Genomic DNA, 18,628 nt, shown 5'->3' on the forward strand with positions numbered 1-18,628 from the left:
TCTCATGAAGGTCAGAAATCCCTACACCAGAACTCTCCATTGTAATATTCCCTTAGGCTGCTCTACCAAACCACTATGAGCACCATTGCTTTTAAGATCAGAAATTTGTTCTCTCACACACCTGTAGACTAGACGTCTGAGATCACGGTGTTCTTCATGTTAATTCTCTCTGAGGGTCTCAGGAAGAACCTGTTCCATGCTCCAAACTTCTGATGATGGCCAGCAGTCCTTCAGTGGCAGACTCATCATTCCAATCATTGTCTTAAGTCTCCTCCTCTTTTCTAAGGATGCAATCCATATTTGATTATAAGTACATTGCACGACTGTATGATCTCATGTTCGCTAATAATATCTCCAGTGACTCTCCTTCCAAAACAAGATCACATTCATAGCTAATGGGTTTAGGCCTTCCATATATCATTTTTGCGGGGAACAATTTAATCCATAATATTCACAGAAAAATCAAAATACTATTAGGAAGGGGCCCTGCCTCATATCATCTCAGCCTGAACACTGTTTGCAGTCTTAGATTTCCTAAGCAGCTCTGGGTGAGAGCTTCAGACAGCTTCTTGCTGACAACACTTGCCACCATCAGGCTCTCAGCATCATTTTCTGCTGCCCCCACACGGTGGAAAACTAATTAGCATGCTTCCATGCACAGCCCCGAAGTCAGGGGACTTCCTCCTGGGACTCCCCTCAAGCAGCGTGTGACTTATTCCTTTCTTGCCCGGACAATCCCCGGTTGAACAATTCTGAAGGAGTCTACAGCATCCTCCTAAGATGGTGGGAGAAGCAAACCCAGGTTGCTCGTGTTGTTATTAGTGCCATCAAGTCAGTGCCAAATTGCAGAGCCCCGATGTACAACGGAACAAAACACTGCCCAGTCCTGCATCCATCCTCAAATCGTTCCTAAGTTGGACCCCACTGTTGCAGTCACTGTTTCCATCAATCTTAGGGAGGTCTTCATTTTTGCTGACCCTCTACGTTACTGTGCATGAGTGTCCACAGTGGTGAATAATGTGATAAATACCCATGTAGGAGTGGTTACCAGGGGCTATGGGAAGGGGGAAGCAGGAGTATTGCTTAAGGGACACTCCTGTTGAAGGTGATGAAAAATTTTGGAAATGGGTAGTGGTGATAGTTGTGTGCAGGATGAATATAATCATTGTCATTTAAATGCACACATACAATGGTTGAAATGAAGCTTTTTGTTCCATTCATTTCTCTACAATTAAAAAAAAATAACTGTAGTAGTTTTTTCTTTTTCTCCCATGTTGCACTTTCTGCTCCCTTACCTTGACTCCCTGAGAACTTTTGCTAAATAAGCCACCCGCTAGCTACACAAGTCTTTGTTTCAGACTCTGCTTCTGAAGGAAGCCCAGGTTAAGACAGAGCAGATACTACGCCACTTAGCAAAGTCAGTCTCCGGGATTATGTCTGTGGAAGTCGCCCACAGCATTTCTGGGGGCCCTCTTCATTTTACTTTTAAATATTAGAAAACTAGCTGTAGTAGCTAGAGATTTTATGCCAAGCAGACCCTTCTGGCTAGGGATGAAGTCAGACCTGTCAATCAGGTCACCGCCTGATGGTGCTTCCTTGAGGATGTGGCCTGCACATAAGGAGGACCCTAGCAGAGAGAAAGGCCTCCTTTCTTCTCCCTCCCCTTCACCTGCCTGCTTGCTGAAGCTGCTGGAACCCTGCCATGTGTCCACCGACCTTGACTTCATAGGACTCTGTACCCACCGGCTTGTGATCTGCCTGCATTCCACCTCATTGCATATGGCTGCGTGGGTCTGAAGAGGGAGTATGGTTTAGTATTGGACTTACAGTCTTGAGTTAGACTGGGCTGGGATGCTCTCTCAATATATAATTACTTCTTGATGTAGAGCTCATTTTTAAAAGTGTGTCACTGGATTTGTTTCTCGAGTCCACCCAGCCTAACACACTAACCGTGCCTCACAGATGTAACTGCACTCCCCTCTCAGGTTCCCTTTGCATGCCTGGATCTCACACATACAGTTCATTCTTCCCAAGAACAGAGGACAGGCCTTTCCATCACCCCATTACCTTACCAGGTGTCTGGGATTTGACGCCCTTTGAGCTCAGAGGCTGGGAGGACAGAGAGGAAGGAACCAGAAGACAAAGGGAATCCAAAGCTTATCAATATCCTTGCTTGTACACTCTGTTGATACAGTGTGGGTGCCCCAGAGGTCTCTCAGGACTAAGGGAAACGTCAAGGGGCATTTGAGCCATAATAGGCTAGGCTAGGCTAGGTTAATAAATGCCAAATTTCAGTGGCTTGGTACAAAAGGTTGATCTCTCACCTATGAAAAGTAAGGTACAGATGTTCCCCATCACGTAGCTTTCCAGAGTGGCGTCTCCAAGAGGTCTTTTCCTCCAGTGTCTTCACTGGTGGCACTGGGGCTGCCATGCAAGAGAGGGCAGAAGCAGGCGTGGTTGGTTGATATCTCATGTTCCAGGCCTGGAAGTGGCACTCATTACTTCTGACTCCACGCCGCTGGTCAGGGCCACTCACACCCTCTCACCGAGATGCACGGGGACTGGAGGGATGCCAGGAGGGAAATGATACATTCTGATGGGAGGCTATTGCTCAGAGGCAATGGGGCCATCTAAGAAGAAGACTTACGATTCTCCTCAGGCCCACTTTCTTGATGTTGGGATTTTCCCCTTCTTGTTCCACTCCCCTCAGATGTTTTCGTTTTTCATGTTAATGAAGCCATACCGGAGTGAGCTAGATCCCGAACTCAATCCCTTCTGAATGGTGTCTTATAAAAACAGTGGAATAGACACAAACACACACAGGGGCAGAAATCATGTGAAATGGAGACAGATCAGGAATGCCAAGTATTGTCAGCATCTACTAGAAGCTGAGAGAAGCCATGTGCCTTTCCCAATAACTGATGCTTTGAATTCAAACTTCGCTTCCTGAACTGTGAGATAATAAATTCTCATTCTTTATCTAGGACGGGAGAATCTCTAGCGACAGTAGCAGGATTCATGATTCCTCCCTTTGGGGTACTGCAGGGGAGCCTGGGGAGAAACGGGGAGCCAATAACAAGGAGCATAAGAAAAAATAAAATGTTCTAAAATGGATTGTGGGAATGATTGTACAACACTTCTTGATCTGATTGACGTACTGAATTGTATATTTGGATTATGTCCCAATAAAACCATTTTTATTGAAAAATAATAAATTCCTGTCCTTTAAAATTACCCGCTTGGGGTATTTTTTGTTGCCACACTGGGAAATCAAGGCTGGGCTGACTTACAGAAGCCAGAACATATTGTTTGCTGAAGCTGCTCTGGGCTGCAGCAGTCAGACTGGCTGATAGCTCCAGGGCCCTGATGAGTCATTCTCTCTTCCAGCCTAACTCTACAAAGAATACTCTTGTGACCAGGCCAGTGTTGGGTCACCCAGTAGGCACAATTACCTGTGTTTACTTATTAATCTGTAGTGAACTTTTTTTTAAATCACATCAAAGAGGGTGCTTCTTGATATGACTGCCATTTATTTCTGTCCCAAACCTCACAGCCCTGCCTAGAGAATTGACAATTCCTGACAGGTCAGTGCTCCCAGTAAGAAAGTAAGCCTGGAGTTTCCTTATTAATCTAAAGTGAGCGATGCAGACTAATACATAAGCACAAGTAAGCCCATCCCTACCTTGCTTACTGGCTAATCCACCCCTACCCTGGACAAACAAGTGGGCTGTGGAACAGCTCTCTGTGAGAAAAACAGACTACCATATCCAGTCTCTGCGGCATTCCCTCTCCAAGCATGCTAGATTTAATTATTTGAATTTATCTTATAAATAGGTTGAAGTTTAATTTTAAAATATAATGGATGTTAACAATGGGAATCAAGATATTTAAATTCTTAATAACCATATTTTCCTCATCTCATGAAACAAGAAGTGTTACCTTTGAGAAATTCCACAACTTGGCCAGATTCTTCCCCTCGACCCTCCTTTCCTATTATCCTTGACAGTGGGGCAAAGGTCTTTTGGATCCACAGTTTGGATCCACAGTGCTCTTCCCCACTGCACACCTGACCTGGGAGGAGCTTGCGGTAATGATGTCACAAAATTATAAACATTGAATCTACTGCTTTTGACTCCACTGTTCCCAAAGAATTGGCTTTGCTTCCATGTCTGCTTCTGAGGAAACTAAAAGGAAGACACCGGCCAAATGAAACCACCCTGAGTTTGAGGCCAGGAGCTCTCCCAGGGCTGGGGCTTCAGTCCCCAGGGGATCAAGCGATGCCCTAGGCTTGGGGGAGTGTCTGGTTGGAGAGAACTTCCACATGGGATGAAAGTTCTTCCCCAATCCTGGGCAATGGGGTGGCCAGACTCAGGAGGTGGGCTCTTGCTCTGGTGACTGCTTGTACCTGTGCTCTTAGGAGATGCACAAGAAGTTGTTATTTGGGAAGACCAACAGACGAGGCTCCAATAGCAGCCCTTCCATGAAACTTTTTCACTCCTCTCATTCTCAAATAGGAATAACCCACCTACTGCTTTGGTCATGTGACCACCAATCATACTTTATTATTATAACGTGTTCACATCCATTTCCTTGTAATAGCATCAAGCTACCTGAAACCATGTTTTCTTCTTCTTACGCATGTCCTTGTTAACAAGTTACAAATAAGGTGCCTGAAAACAATATTATGGGGGTACCTGATGAATGTCTGATGAATGAACACCTAAAAATATTGGCTCCCCTCTAGGACTAAGGTCATGTGAATACTGGGTTGATGTTCCTAGCTGGGCTTGAGACCAGAGCACCCACCATCTTCCTTCCATAAGGCAGGTTGGGCAAGTGGCTGGGCAAGTGTCACTTGCCAGCCATTCTAGTCTGAATAGGCTCTTGGCTTATCCTTCAAGAGGACAGAGGAGGAAGAAGCAACCAGGCTTATTTCCTGCCTCTTAAGTGTACTTCCTTCACTAAACACCAGGCCAGCCTGGCTTCTAAGTGTGACCAGTAGCATTACTCAATAGCTGCAAGGGTTAACGCACAAGTTCAGCAGAAGACTGGGTGCAGGATAGTGACTCACCCCTCTCGCGGGTAGAACCATGAATAGCTGTGCTCAGAGTGGGGGCGGGGTGGGGAGAAGGCTGTCAAATGTCTCTGACAGCTTGCTCCGGCACTCTGTGCTGTCATTTCTGAGCATGGAGTATGGGGCTTATCTGAGCCCCTTAGTTTGCACCTTGACCCTTCCAGCTAGTTGGTGAGATCCTTTTTACTTGCCTGCAAGATTAAAGGCTCTTCTTTCAGAAAATGATAATAATGTAAATGAGATCCATATTTTATATTCAGTGAAAAGAGAGGATGCATAAAATTAGGTCAGAGCCTAATATTCACAATAAGCATAAAATATATGTAGAATAGTGAAAGAGGGAAAACAGATTCTAGCTCTTTCGACCAGCATCCAACAAATAAACTGTTAGTCATGTTATGTGGTGTGCTGCCCCTTATGAAATATATTTTAGGCTAGAGAAGATAAAAATCCAATAATTGTGCTTTGTTACAATTTTCCATACTTTTTTGTATAGAATATATGTATAGATTAATTTGATATTGCATAGTTCAAATATGCATATAGGTAAGTGTTTTGAGAGGTTCATGATTTTTCCAATATCCTGGGAATTAAAAAAAAAAAGATCCAGCAGGCTTATACCTTCCCAATTTTGGTCAGTCACTGATATAACGATCTTATTTTAAAAGACCTATGCTTTCGTGGTTGGGCTCCACCGCTGATTAAGCCCTGTGCTTTAAAGCATCTGTATTTCAGATCCAGGGGATGAAAGCGCCCCCTCTATCTCACCATGCTCTCCAGGAAACAAATGCTGCAGCTATCAGACCCGACACCAGCAAATGCGCCCCAGTTGTTTCCACTGATGCTTCATCTTTCTGTAAATGTTACCTTCACTCAGGATTTCGTCTTTCTTTTTTCAGTACAAGGTGAGAAAATCCACGAGGAAAACACACACACACACACACACACACACACACACACACGACTTGCTTTAGTAAGTATTCCCTAAAAACATAACCCTGCATCCTTTCTGTGGGTGGCAGTACACAGATTTCATCCCTGACATGTGTACATTCCTTCAAATGGCCTCCTCTTTCCCTGAGAGACACAAGTAATAGGAAAAGAAGATATCCCAGTGAATCTTGCTATTCTAAGCCTAAAATTGCTCCGTTTGTATTGAAACCCATTGAATGAAACAAGACAAACCACAGCTAAGCTCGCTTGGAAGCTAGGCAGTCTAGTCCAGACTTAGGAAACATTTCTATTTTGTACTCCCTCTAAAGTAAGCAGAGGGATCTGGTGTTGGCTGGGATCTGCTTCTGAGTGCTAATGACAACACCCCGCATGGCCCAGGTGGTATGTGGCAGGGGAGTGTTACTCACACATGTACCTGGGAAAACACACAGCTCCCACATAGTACAGGCAGCAAGCTCATCCCTTAATGTAATTTGTCAAACTATTTTGAAGTTACATAATACTTAAGTATTGAAGGCATTTTATTTCCTTTCATTCTGGTTCACAACATGGTATCATGTACCATATTAATATCATCTCATAGAGGGTGGATGATCATTCGGTATCTGGAACAAACCAGATTGGAATTTAAGAGAGCCTCTTTGTCTCAACCACCAGCTGACTTTAGATAGTATTCATTCATTCTTTTCTGTGGAGTGCTTTTCCCTCCACTGTCACCGGTTGCTGTGGAGTAAATTCTGACACTCACAGCGATGCCATGTGTGTCAGCGCCGAACTGTCCTCCATAGGGTTTTCAATGGGTGATATATTTCAAAACAAGACCACACGTCCTTTCCCCAAAGTATTCCAGGTTGGACTGGAGCAGCCAATCATTTGGCTCTAAGAATGTTAAGCATTTGCACCACCCAGGGAAGAAACTGCTCTAGCAAAGGCTTTTTATAAAAACTGTGCATCATAATTTCCAAATCATGTATTCAATGACAGAATAATCAAAAGAAGTGGTAGAATAATTGACCAAGACATCTAAAGAGTTGCATCAGTCACTGTTGTTCTCTGGCATGTCATATATATCGTTTGTGGGAGACAATGTCAGTGCAGCCACTCCTGTCACAGTTGCTCAGTTACAGGTTAGAAAAGTACTGGACCAAGGGTATGCGCTTTTTATTCACCCATCCTTCCTCAAAGCTCTTTGAATAGTCTGAGTGATCAGAAGCTCTTTGAAACACAGTCTGGACCCTATTCCTTTTAGGTTATGTAAGTCTAACGTTTTCATTTTTTATATTCTGAGTGCAGTGTTCTGCTTAAATCCAATAAAACGGTACTTTATAAAACAAATTAGATTTTGATGCAATTAAGACATGCTACTTTCATTTTCTTAATATTGAGAGGCAGATTGGAAATAAAAGTTCCAGTGGCTTACCGAGGCCCCAGCATCTTCCTCTGGGAAACCTACAGCCCCGAGGCCCACACATGTAGCAGTGCTATGGGGATCATCCTCTGGAATTGACTTGCCCTTACACGTGAGCTATGCTTTGATCAGAATGGCAAGTCCTTGAAAAGGTTTTCCTAGCTTCATGTGCCCAGATTTTCTTCCATGACCCAAGTTCGTCACTTTTCAGACTCATTTTCCCTAGATCCAGAGTGCGAACCCTGTGAGTTTGAATTTGGTTCTACTATGACTTTGGACACGGACTTCACCTTCCTTGCAATGCTTCCGTTTGGTAAGCAGTAAAATATATGCCAGGTCTATGATGGCTAACTGGCATCAGCCTAACAAGGTGTTCCTAAATTATGCATATGCAGCTTAATTAGTGGACATGGCCTATACACAAACTGGAAGCACACAGGTAGGCTGACACCATAGCGCCATCTATTTTTCTTTTTCTAGATATCTTCTCACCAACCACTCGGTAAACCTTTCTGCGTCTTTCATCTAAAATTGCAATTATTTCCTTGATAAGTAGAATTTTGCCTGTATAACTGAGGAATTGCTAGGCTGTAGCTATTGACCCAGATATTTATCCGGCATTTGTCTCTTCCATGGTGTGGTGCTCTCCAGAAGCACTGAGCAGGGTTTCATGCAGCAGAGGTTAAACTCAAGGGTAGTGTGACGCTAAGCAGCTGTTGGTTTCCAACTAAGCAGTGGAGCGAATGGTACATGTTAGAAATGAGACCATGCACATGTGGTAACGTGTTACTCTAAACACTCCACAGTCCTCATCTGGTACCCCCCAACACACACACTCCACACTCCCCTTACAAACCCACATGCCGGCAAATGGCAAGCTCAATGCAACCAGATGGGTAAGTGGCCTGAGAGGAGCTGAGACCATATGATGCAATCAGAGATTTTACTCAATGGAGACGTTAATTACTTTATGTTCAGATAAATACTATACTATAAAGGGAAAGGAATTATTATTTTGAGTTAATTCTTGTTTTAGGCAAGCTTGGGGCTGTCCGGAGGCTGTCCTGCCTTAGGATTTACATCCTTAGTACGGCTCCTTGACCCTTAGCTCAGCTGAGCATATTATGTTTCCATCAGGCAGTTTATTAGTAATAAAGCATTTCTCAAAGTTTGGATTTAGCTTCCTGCGAGCATCTGTAGGCATCCATAAAAGCATGTAAATTCAAGTGCCCGTTAGCCTGCAATGTGCTTTCTTACAAGGAGCTGTTGGTAACTTTGGAATTGACCTAAAATCAAGACAAACTCAAGCATGCAGAGTTCTCCAGGCAGCAGTTAAGATTCAAACCAACACTCAAATTCTTCTTATATTTTCCAGACTGCATCATACTCTCGGGGGGGGGGGGGGTACAGACAGCATCCTTCCTTTCAAGGTGACTGTCCCCTCTCTCTCACTGCCGACTCACAGCAATCCTGTAAGCAGATAGGACCACCCCTGTGGGTTTCTGAGACTTGAACGCTTTACAGGACTAGAAAGTCCTGTCTTTCTCCAAGTGGTTTGAACTGCTGACCTTGCAGATCACAGTCCAATGCATAGCCATTAGGCCACTGGGGCTCCGAGGTGACTAGAGTTGAGGTAAAAATACAAAAGAATGGCAGGTACCCCACAAGGTGCCTACCTAAGAATGGCGGTTTTTTCTCTCAATAGAATCCCAATTTTATTTGGATAGCAATGTGACCAGTCCTGAGTGATGAATTGTCTAAATCTATGTCAACCATAGTGTATTAGACAGGGTTCTCTAGAGAGACAAAACCAGATTGCTAATAATTTTATATATATGTTTATACAGATAGATATAACACAAGAAATAAAGAGTTAAATTATAAAGCAGTACAAATGGCTCAGTGCAACTCACTCCCGTGAGACAGCTGTGAGACACTGACAGTCCTTCAAGTCTTGAGGGCCACTGGATAGTCCTCTGTAGAGCAATTCAGGCTATCCGGCCACAGGCAGCAAATAGCAAGGCAGGTCACCAACAGTCAGCCAGATGACAGGGTCTGACAGTCCCCAGCTTAAGAGATGTAAGTTCCAATAGTGTGGCGAAGCAGGTCTTGAAGGAACCTTAAATTACAGCGACTGTCCATGGGTTAGGTGTGACACAGGTAGTGTAGCTTGCAAATTGAGGTACAGAACAAGCAAGGCAGCCGCACACTGGTCCGATGATCAAAGAGGAAGAGACAAGAAAGGCGAGGCTCACAGAGCCATTTATCTCTCTGCCTTTCAATTAATCCCACATGTGTTTATCGGTCAGGTTGGCGCAATAAATTAACTACCTCATATAGCATCCCTGTTTTTCTTACCTCAACACTCCTTCTCCTAGACCTTCTGGCTAAGCTATTCATAAGGTTTTGGTGGCTACTCTATCAGAAATGGACTTCATATTCCCTCTTCCTAGTCTGCATTCGTTTGGATGCTTTGCTGACACCCACTCACCGTGGATGATCCTGCCAGCATTTGAAATACGGCTGCTTCACAGCAACGTGAAATCCACTACAGTAAGACAAACTGGCAGATGAGTGACAGTTTTCAGAATGCATCACAATTCAATGTAAGCAAAACCAAACCCACTCACCTGGAATGAGAAACATCATGATAAATAGAGAAAAGGTCATAGTTGTCGATCATTTCTCTTGAATCCACAATCATTGCTAATAGAAGCAACAGTCAAAAATTCAAAAGATGTATTGCTTTGGGAAAATCTGCTGCACAGACCTCTTTAAAGTGTTAAAGAAGAAAGACTTCACACTGATGACTGAGGTGTGCCTGACCCAAGCCATTGTATGTTCAACCACCTTATGAATACGTGAAAGGTGGGCTATAAATACAGAAGCCAGATTCATTTAAAATACAGTGTTTGTGAAGAATATTGAAAGTACCATGGACTGCCAGAAGAACAAATAAATCTGTCCTGGAAGCAGCACAGCCAGGATGCTGCTTAAAATTGAGGATGGGAGTATTCATCTCACATGCTTTGGACATGTTATCATAAGGGAGCAAAGGAACTCATACTATTGAGTCAATAGTGACTCATAGAGACCCTATAGAACAGAGAAGAACTGCTCTTTTTGGTCTACATCTTTACAGGAACAGAAAGCCTCATCCTTTTTCCTGTAGAGTGAGTGATGGGTAACCCGCTACACCATCAGGGGTCCTCAGGAAGGAAGAGTCTTTGGACAAGGACTTCATGCTTGGCAAATAGAAGGTCAGCAAAAACAGGAAGAGCAACACCATGGCTGCGACAGTGGACTTCATCCTAACAATTGTGAAGAGAGCACAAGTTCAGACAGTGCTTCACGCACAGGGTGGCTATGAGCTGCAAGCTGTCACCAATTCCACAGACTATTCCAGAACATAGAAAGAAACAGCAATCTCCCAAACACATCCTATGAAGCCAGCATAACCCTGACCCCAAACCAGGCAAAGGACCCACAAAGGCAGAAAACAAACTACAGGCCAATTGCCTTCATGAATATAGATGCAAAAAAAGAACAAGGCCAATTGCCTTCATGAATATAGATGCAATACTTTTTTAGCCAGTAGAATCCAACAATATATATGAAGAAGATAATTCACCATTATCAAGTGATATTCATATCAGTGATACAAGGTTAGCTCAATATTTGAAAAACAATCAGTGTAATCCACCACATAAATAAGGCAAGAATAACAACCACATGATCCTATCGATAGATGTAGAGAAGGCATTTGGCAATATACTCATATGTTTCAGAGTTTCTTTATATATTCTTCTACTGATGGACATTTGGACTGTATCCAGCTTCTTACTATTGTGAACAGTGATGTGATGAACAATGGAGAGCACATATCTGTCTGTACTGTGTCCTTAATTTTTTGAGGTATATACCCAGTGGAGATATTACTGGATTATAAAGAATTTCCATGCCCAGTTGTTTTAAATAGAGCCATATCACTTTCCACAACACTTGTAGATGTTTACAAGCCCATCAGCAGTGTGTAAAAGTTCCAAGCTCTTTGCGGCCTCTCCAGCATTTGTTGCTTTCCATCTTTTTCAGTTGGGTTATTTGTATTGTTGTTGTTGTAATATGGTAGCTCATTGTTATTTTGATTTGCATCTTCCAGATGACTAGCAATAGCAAGCATTTTTTTCTTGTGTTTGTTGGCCATTTGAACGTCATTTTTGGTGAGCTTTCTGTACATTTGTTTCATCTACCTTTTAATTGAATTATTTGGTTTTTCTTATTGAGGTGTTGCAGTATTCTATATATTTTAGAAATCAACTCTTTATCTCTTGTATTGTAGCTAACATTTTTTTCCCAAGTTAATGTGCTTGCTTGTTACGCTTTTGGCAAAGTCTTTGATGCACATGAGTGTTTTATTTTTTAGTAGGTCCCAGTCATCTATTTTGCCTCCTCCTTCTCCTCCTCCTCTTCCTCTTCCTCTTCCCCCTCCTCCTCCTTCTTCTAGGAGAAAGCAGTACAGCAGGTTTATTGAACCATAAAGCCAGGAGACACTGGGCACAGTCCCCCAGTGGGTTTACACCACCAAAGGACAAAAGGAATGAGACCTATTTTGTTTTCTATTGTAACCACTTATTATACAGTGATACCTCTATTATCAAACTGCTCGAATTTTCCACTACTCAAACAACAACGTTTGAACAAAAAGCTGCTTTGTGTTCCTAATTTTGCTCAATAGTCAAGCCAAAAATCCGACTTGAAAAATCCTATACTGGCCAACAGTGAGTCACGAGTCCCAAAAGGGAGACACCAGTCTGAGCGCTGCTCTCACTCAGATAACAGATAGTGCTTGTGTTGAAACAGTCCTCATTGTGCTTTTGTTTGCATTTTGTTTGTTTAAAATATTGTCACCCTGGCTCCAATGAAAGTTAGTGATAGCATCAGTAAAAGTAGGAGGACAATTGTGAAAATGACAATAGAGTTACAGAAATTGTGAAATTTGAATCAAGTCATAGCTTGTCTGATTTGGAGGCTGAACACATGATTAAGTCGACATTAAGCAACATTTTTAAACATGTGATTAAAGTCGCTAATGTAGTGAAAGGTGTGAAATCATTCACCATGAAACAAAGGACCCAGACCATCAAAGAGGTTGAAAAGTTATTGTTAATTTGAATAAATCCGAAGTGACTCGATAGCATATCTGAGAGTGGAAGAAAGCTCACAGCCTCCATCTTTAATTTATAAGTGGAATTTGGGGCCTCAGAACCAATTATTTAGTTTTTCATTGTTTATTGGGGGGGGAATATCTTCATTTCTCCAACTTTTTGGTATATGAACACAAATTTAGAACAAATTGAGTTCAACAAATTGAATTCACTGTGTTTGATAGTATTTCTATACCCTGCATGAGAGTTCTTAAATTTGTTCCTATTTTTTTCATTGATGATATATAGAATTCTGAAATTTACATTTAGGTCTTTGACCTATCTTGAGTTCATTTTTGTTTATGGAGAGAGATAGATTCCATTTCATTCTTATCCACATCAAGATTCAATTTTGCCATCACCATTTGCTAAAGAGGCTGTCTCTCTCCCAAGAAATGGTTTTTGGTCCTTTGTCGAGATCCTGCTTGTAGGAGGATAGATTTAGTTCTAGGTTTTCTATTCAGTTTCATTAGTCTATGTATCTACAATTGTACCAGAACCAGGCTATTTTAACTACTGTGGCTGTGTAATAGCTTTTGAGGTCAGGTAAAACAAAGCCTCCTACTTTATTTTTCTTCTTGAAGGGTTCTTTGATTATCCTAGGTCCCTTCCCTCTCCATATATAGTGAGTAATTAATTCATTTTTCCATTTCTTTAAAGAATGAAGTCGGAATTTAGATAGCAACTGCATTGTGTTTGTAGATGACTTTGGAGAATATTGACATTTTCACAATATTAAGTCTTCTTGTCCAGGAACATAGATACTCGTCCATTTGAGTAGCTCTCTTTTGGTTTCTTGTAGCAGTTTTCTCTGTTTTTCTGTTTCTTTGGTTAGGTTTATTTCTAAGTATTTCATCTTTAGTGTGGCTATTAAAATGGTATTTTTAATGTATTTTCACTGGACTACATGAATCCAATAGATTTCTGCTTGTCAATCTTGTATCCTGCTACTTGACCAAATCCCTCAATTATTTCCAAAAATCTTTTTGTGGAGCCTTTGGGTTTTCTACATATAAAACCATATCACCTGAAAACAGTGAAAGTTTCACTTATTCTTTGCCCAATTGTATTCCTTTGATTTTGTTGTTGTTATTGTCTAATGGTTCTGTCCCAGGAGAAAGATGAGGCTTCCTATTCCTGTAAAGAGTTAGTCTCAGAATCTCAGAATCGCAGGGGCAGTTCTATCTTGTTCTGTAGGATCGCTGAGTCAGCATAGACTTGATGGCAGTGAATTAATGGTGCTGGCAAAGATGTCCAGCATGATCCTGAATAAGAGTGGGGATAGGGTTGTCCTTATCTCGTGCACATACTCTGGGGAAATGTTTTCACTTTTCTCCACCGAACATGATGTTTTCCATTAGTTTTTTCATATAGTGCCTCTATTGTGTTGAGGAATTTCCCTTATATCTCTGTTTTATTGAGTTTTTTAATAATAAATGGGTGTTATATGAGGGAGTGCCCAGAAAAAGCTCTGCTGAGAAGGTTCTCTCTGGTCACAGTGAATTTTTTCATAAAAGCAGTTTCACAAGAACCTCATTTTTTGTGGGCTGATTTAAGAGAACAGTGTGCAGCTGTGAAATTTTGTTTCCTGGTCAGGAAACTGTTGAGATGTTGAGCACAGCTTACAAGGACAGCGCTATGGGAAAAACTCAAGTGTCCCAGTGGTTTTCTCATTTCGAAAACGGTGAAATGCTGATTGATGACAAACCTTATTTTGGACCTATGTCAACTTCCTTAACGGATGGAAATGTTGACCTGTAATTCATTCCACCAGGTCAGACTGTTGATCAAGCTTTCTATTTAGAGGTTATGAAAAGATTGTGTAAAAATGTGCGACAAAAAAGGGCTTATTTGTGGCAGATGAGGGACTGCTTTTGCCACCATGACAATGTACTTGCTCACACAGCCATCTCAGTGTGCCAGATTTTGGCAAATAACCAGCATACCTCTCTTGCCCCACACACCTTACTCACCTAACTTTTCTCTCTGAGACTTCTTTTTCTTCTGTGAATGAAGAGGGACATGAAAGGACAGCAATTTGATGACATAAAAGAGGTGAAGGGAAAAAAATGAGGGAGGTGCTGTCAGCCATCCAAACAGTTGAGTTTGAAAAATGTTTCCAAGAATGGAATAGCAGATTTGACAAATGTATTAAGTGCAATGGAGAGTACTTTGAATTAAATACACACCTTTGAAAGACATTATTTTGGTTACTTCCTTGTATTACCCACACAAACCTTTGTTTCTCTGTTGGTGTGATTTTTTTGGTAAGTGCCCAAGTAGACGTGGACCTCTGTTTTGTGGGGAGTGAGGATAGAGTTACTTGCACACCAGGTGAATGCTTCATAGGAGGAGGTATGCTGACTGCCTTTCTTACTCTCAGGTGACAAAAATCCCAGATCATTACACCACCAGCATTACTTCATTTCTTCACTGGATGTGGGTCCATGGTAGAAACCTATTGCCATTGTATTGATCCTATAGCAACTCTATAGGCCAGAGTAGAAGTGTCCCATAGGATTTCCAAGGTCATCATCTTGATGGACCGCATCTTCACCAGTGGAGCAGCTGGTGAGTTCACGCTGACAACCTTTTGGCTAGCAGCCAAGCATTCATCCTTGTGCCACCGTGTCTCCTTATAGAGCTCCACTATTTCCTGACAGTGGAGTAGCAAGCAGTTCCCTTTGTTACCATTTATGAAATCGATCTTCCTGGAATCAGAGCCAACAAACTGCTGTCATTGAGTCACTTCTGACCCATATCAACCTTATATAGGGTTTTTGAGACTATAAATCTTTCAGTCAGCCTCATTTTTCTTCGACAGAATGGCTGGTGTGTTGGAACCACAGACCTTTCGGTTCATAGCCCAAGGCCTAACAGACAGCACCCTAAAGAAGATTCCTAGAAAGCCTTCACTCACTCACTCACTTACTCACTCACTGTCACAGAACCTATAGAACAAAGCAGTATTGCCCCTGTAGGTTTCTGATACTGTACATCTTCATGCTAATAGAAAGCCTCATCTTTCTCCCACAGAGCAGCTGGTGGTTTCAAACTAACAACCTTGCAGTGAGCAACCCAACTTGTAAACCACTATGCCACGAGAGCTTCTTACTACAACAGAAAAAACCAACAGGCTAAGATTCTGTTTATTTCCCGCCAGAGAGGAAAATCATCAGTTATTTGGTTGGCTGCTATGGATGTCAGGTCCATGCAGGAGAATTACCCTAGGATCTTCCAGAATTCAGTTATGTCTGTCTTTTCAGAATGTCTGTTCCACATCTGTCTTTTCTGTAGGACAGGGGATGTGAACATGGGAAGGGACGAAGAACTAACTTTTTCTGGGAGGTTACCACTAGGGTAAGAAAGGTTAGAGTTGGTTTTTTTATGGAGACCTCATTCATCAACCCACAAACTGAGGGAAGGAAGCCCCCCCACCCCCCCAGCCTTTAAGTATAGTTTAAGTCCAAAGCCTCAATGTAGGAAAGATTTTAGGTAATATACCGTGTACCTACCTAGTTGTTAATTGATCTCGAATTATGTATTTGTAGCCCCCAGCTGGCAGAAATAGTTGATGTAATTGGCTAGTAACCAGAAAGTTGAAGGTTTGAGCCTTCCTAGAGGTGCCTTGCAAGAAAGCGCTAGTGATTTACTTCTGAACATCAGCCATTACAACCTTATGGAGCGCAGTTCTATGCCGGCAAACACGGGTCTCCACGAGGTGGAAACGACTCCATGAACTGACATTGTTTTGGTAACTATGTATGTTACCTCCCAGAAGATGTTATAAGCTTATGAAAGTTAGGGATGTGTCTTAGTCTTCTTCATTAAAAAAACCCCTGAATAATTTTGACTGCAGTGGCTACTCACTAAATATATGCAAATTAAATTATATGAGGGAGGGAAAAATGAGGAATGAATACCAGGAGCTCAAGTAGAAAGCAAATGTTTGAGAACGATGAGGGAAACAAATGTACAAAAGCGCTCGACACAATGGATGTATGTGTGAATTGTGATAAGAATTGTACAAGCCCCCAATAAAGTGATTTAATTTTTTTTAAAGTACATATTTTAGAACATTGTAAAAATTCTAAACATTTGCTATTTATAAGGGCATAGATTCTGTTCAACCTATTTTACCTAAATTGACTGTACGAACATAATTGTTATTGGACTTTGAGGAAATCTTGAAACATGAGGAAATAGACAAACTCTCTAAAGTTTATGAAGTTCATGACAAATTAGACTACTCTAATTGTGGTCCTTTATTAAGCTGAGAAGATCTTTCAAATACTACCATCTACCCTCTAAAGAAAGGTTAAAACACACACAGACACAGACACACAGATTAAGTCAATTGATGACTCACAAAAGGGTAGGATCTTGAAAGGCAGCATGCTATGTAATGAGTAATAAAGTCTAAAACAATGGCAGAGCAGTGAGGAGGAGGAGAGGGCGTGGGGAGAGAGAAGGGGGCGAGGCCTCATGGTGATTATATAGTTGCCATGTCACTGCTGAGCTCAAGACAAGAAGATGTGGGGGGAAGGTGACTAAATTAACTCTGCTCTTCCCTCAGCAGCAACCTTCTGTTGTTGAGAATCAAGAAAATGTTTAACTCTAGGAAGACGTCTTATAGTGCTTCAATAATCTTGTCTCATTCTTGGTTAAAGTGGGTTCAATAAACAAGCAAACAAACAAACCCTAACTCACTTCCATGGAGTCAGTCCTGACTGATAGTGACCCCTGGTGGGGTTTCAAGACTGTAACTGTTTAAGGGAGTAGAAAGCCCAGTCTTTTCCCACAGAGATTTCCTCCGGAGGTGGTTTCGAACTGCTGACTATGAGGATCACAACCCACTACACCACCAAGAGATCACCAGTGAGAGGGGAAAACGAAAAGATTAAGAAGTTTGAATTAACACACAGAAACAACTACCTTCTAATAAGTGAACCCTGATCATATTTGTTGTTCCCGTTTTCTAAGGAAATAGCCAGTCCTGAACAAGAAAAATATTCTTGAACTTGATATGATTGAATTATTGAATTATATGACATGTGGATGAAGTGCTAATAAAACTTGTTTTTTAAAATATTCTTGAAGAGAACTGGAGACTGGCATCCTTCATACCCAAACTAGGGATTAATAATCATGAAAATAATGGCATCATTTACTGAGAGTTTACTACAGTTGAGGCACGTCTACGTGCTATGTTGTTATCTTTTCATTGACCCACGAAGGAATCCTGCCAATGAGGAATATTTGTTATCCTGATTTCACAGATAAGGGAACTAAGACAAACTTGAACTCACTGTCAGGGAGCAAATTCCAGCTGACAGTGATCTCACGCCTGGTGATCGCCAGCTGCTGACCCGGGATTAGCAGCACCACTCGGAACTCAATATTCAAAAACGAAGACATAGACGGTTAATTAATTTGTCCGAGGCTACGCAGCTTAAAAGTATCAGAAGAAACCAGGGAATCTGATTTCAGGGCAAATGTCTTAATAACAGAACCTTTCATTTTTGTTATATATTGATATGCCACAGTGAATTTAAGGTAACTTTGTTATTATGCTCACAGAATCTTACGAGTTTGTTTGAAAATAAAATGTAAAATTCAGAAAAAGGACTTGGTTAACTATTAAAATCGTTTGAGCATTAATAAGAGAAATTGAGACTTAAAGGAACTATAACTGAGACTTGATGTAAATTTGGTTCTTAATAACCTTCCTAATGCCACGATCATGTTGCGGTGACCCCAACCATGAAATTATTTTTGTTGCTATTTCATAACTGTAAGTTTGCTACTGTTATGAATCGTAATGTAAATATCGGACGTGCAGGATGTATTAGGTGACCCCTGTGAAAGGATCATTCCACCCCCAAAGGGGCCATGACCCACAGGTTGAGAACCGCTGAAAAAGATTGACATACTTAAGAATGAATACAGTATTTGCATGTCTAAATAATCTCAAATTGTATATAGCTT

The 18,628-nt window shown here is 41.6% G+C and overlaps 1 protein-coding gene across 1 annotated transcript in view; it reads right to left on the bottom strand.

Annotated features, from left to right (window-relative positions):
* Positions 1 to 18,058, bottom strand: part of RIPPLY2 (ripply transcriptional repressor 2) — a 40,898-nt gene extending 22,840 nt beyond the window's left edge. The window contains exon 1 of the mRNA XM_004696525.2: positions 17,950 to 18,058. Within this exon, the coding sequence (XP_004696582.1) occupies positions 17,950 to 18,058 (109 nt within the window). The remainder of the gene's footprint in view (positions 1 to 17,949) is intronic.
* Between the last annotated feature and the right edge of the window lie 570 nt (positions 18,059 to 18,628).

Source organism: Echinops telfairi, unplaced genomic scaffold (assembly GCF_000313985.2).
Source record: "Echinops telfairi isolate 266 unplaced genomic scaffold, ASM31398v2 ScPeMD7_3533;HRSCAF=4204_0, whole genome shotgun sequence".
In the NCBI taxonomy this organism is placed as follows: domain Eukaryota; kingdom Metazoa; phylum Chordata; class Mammalia; order Afrosoricida; family Tenrecidae; genus Echinops; species Echinops telfairi.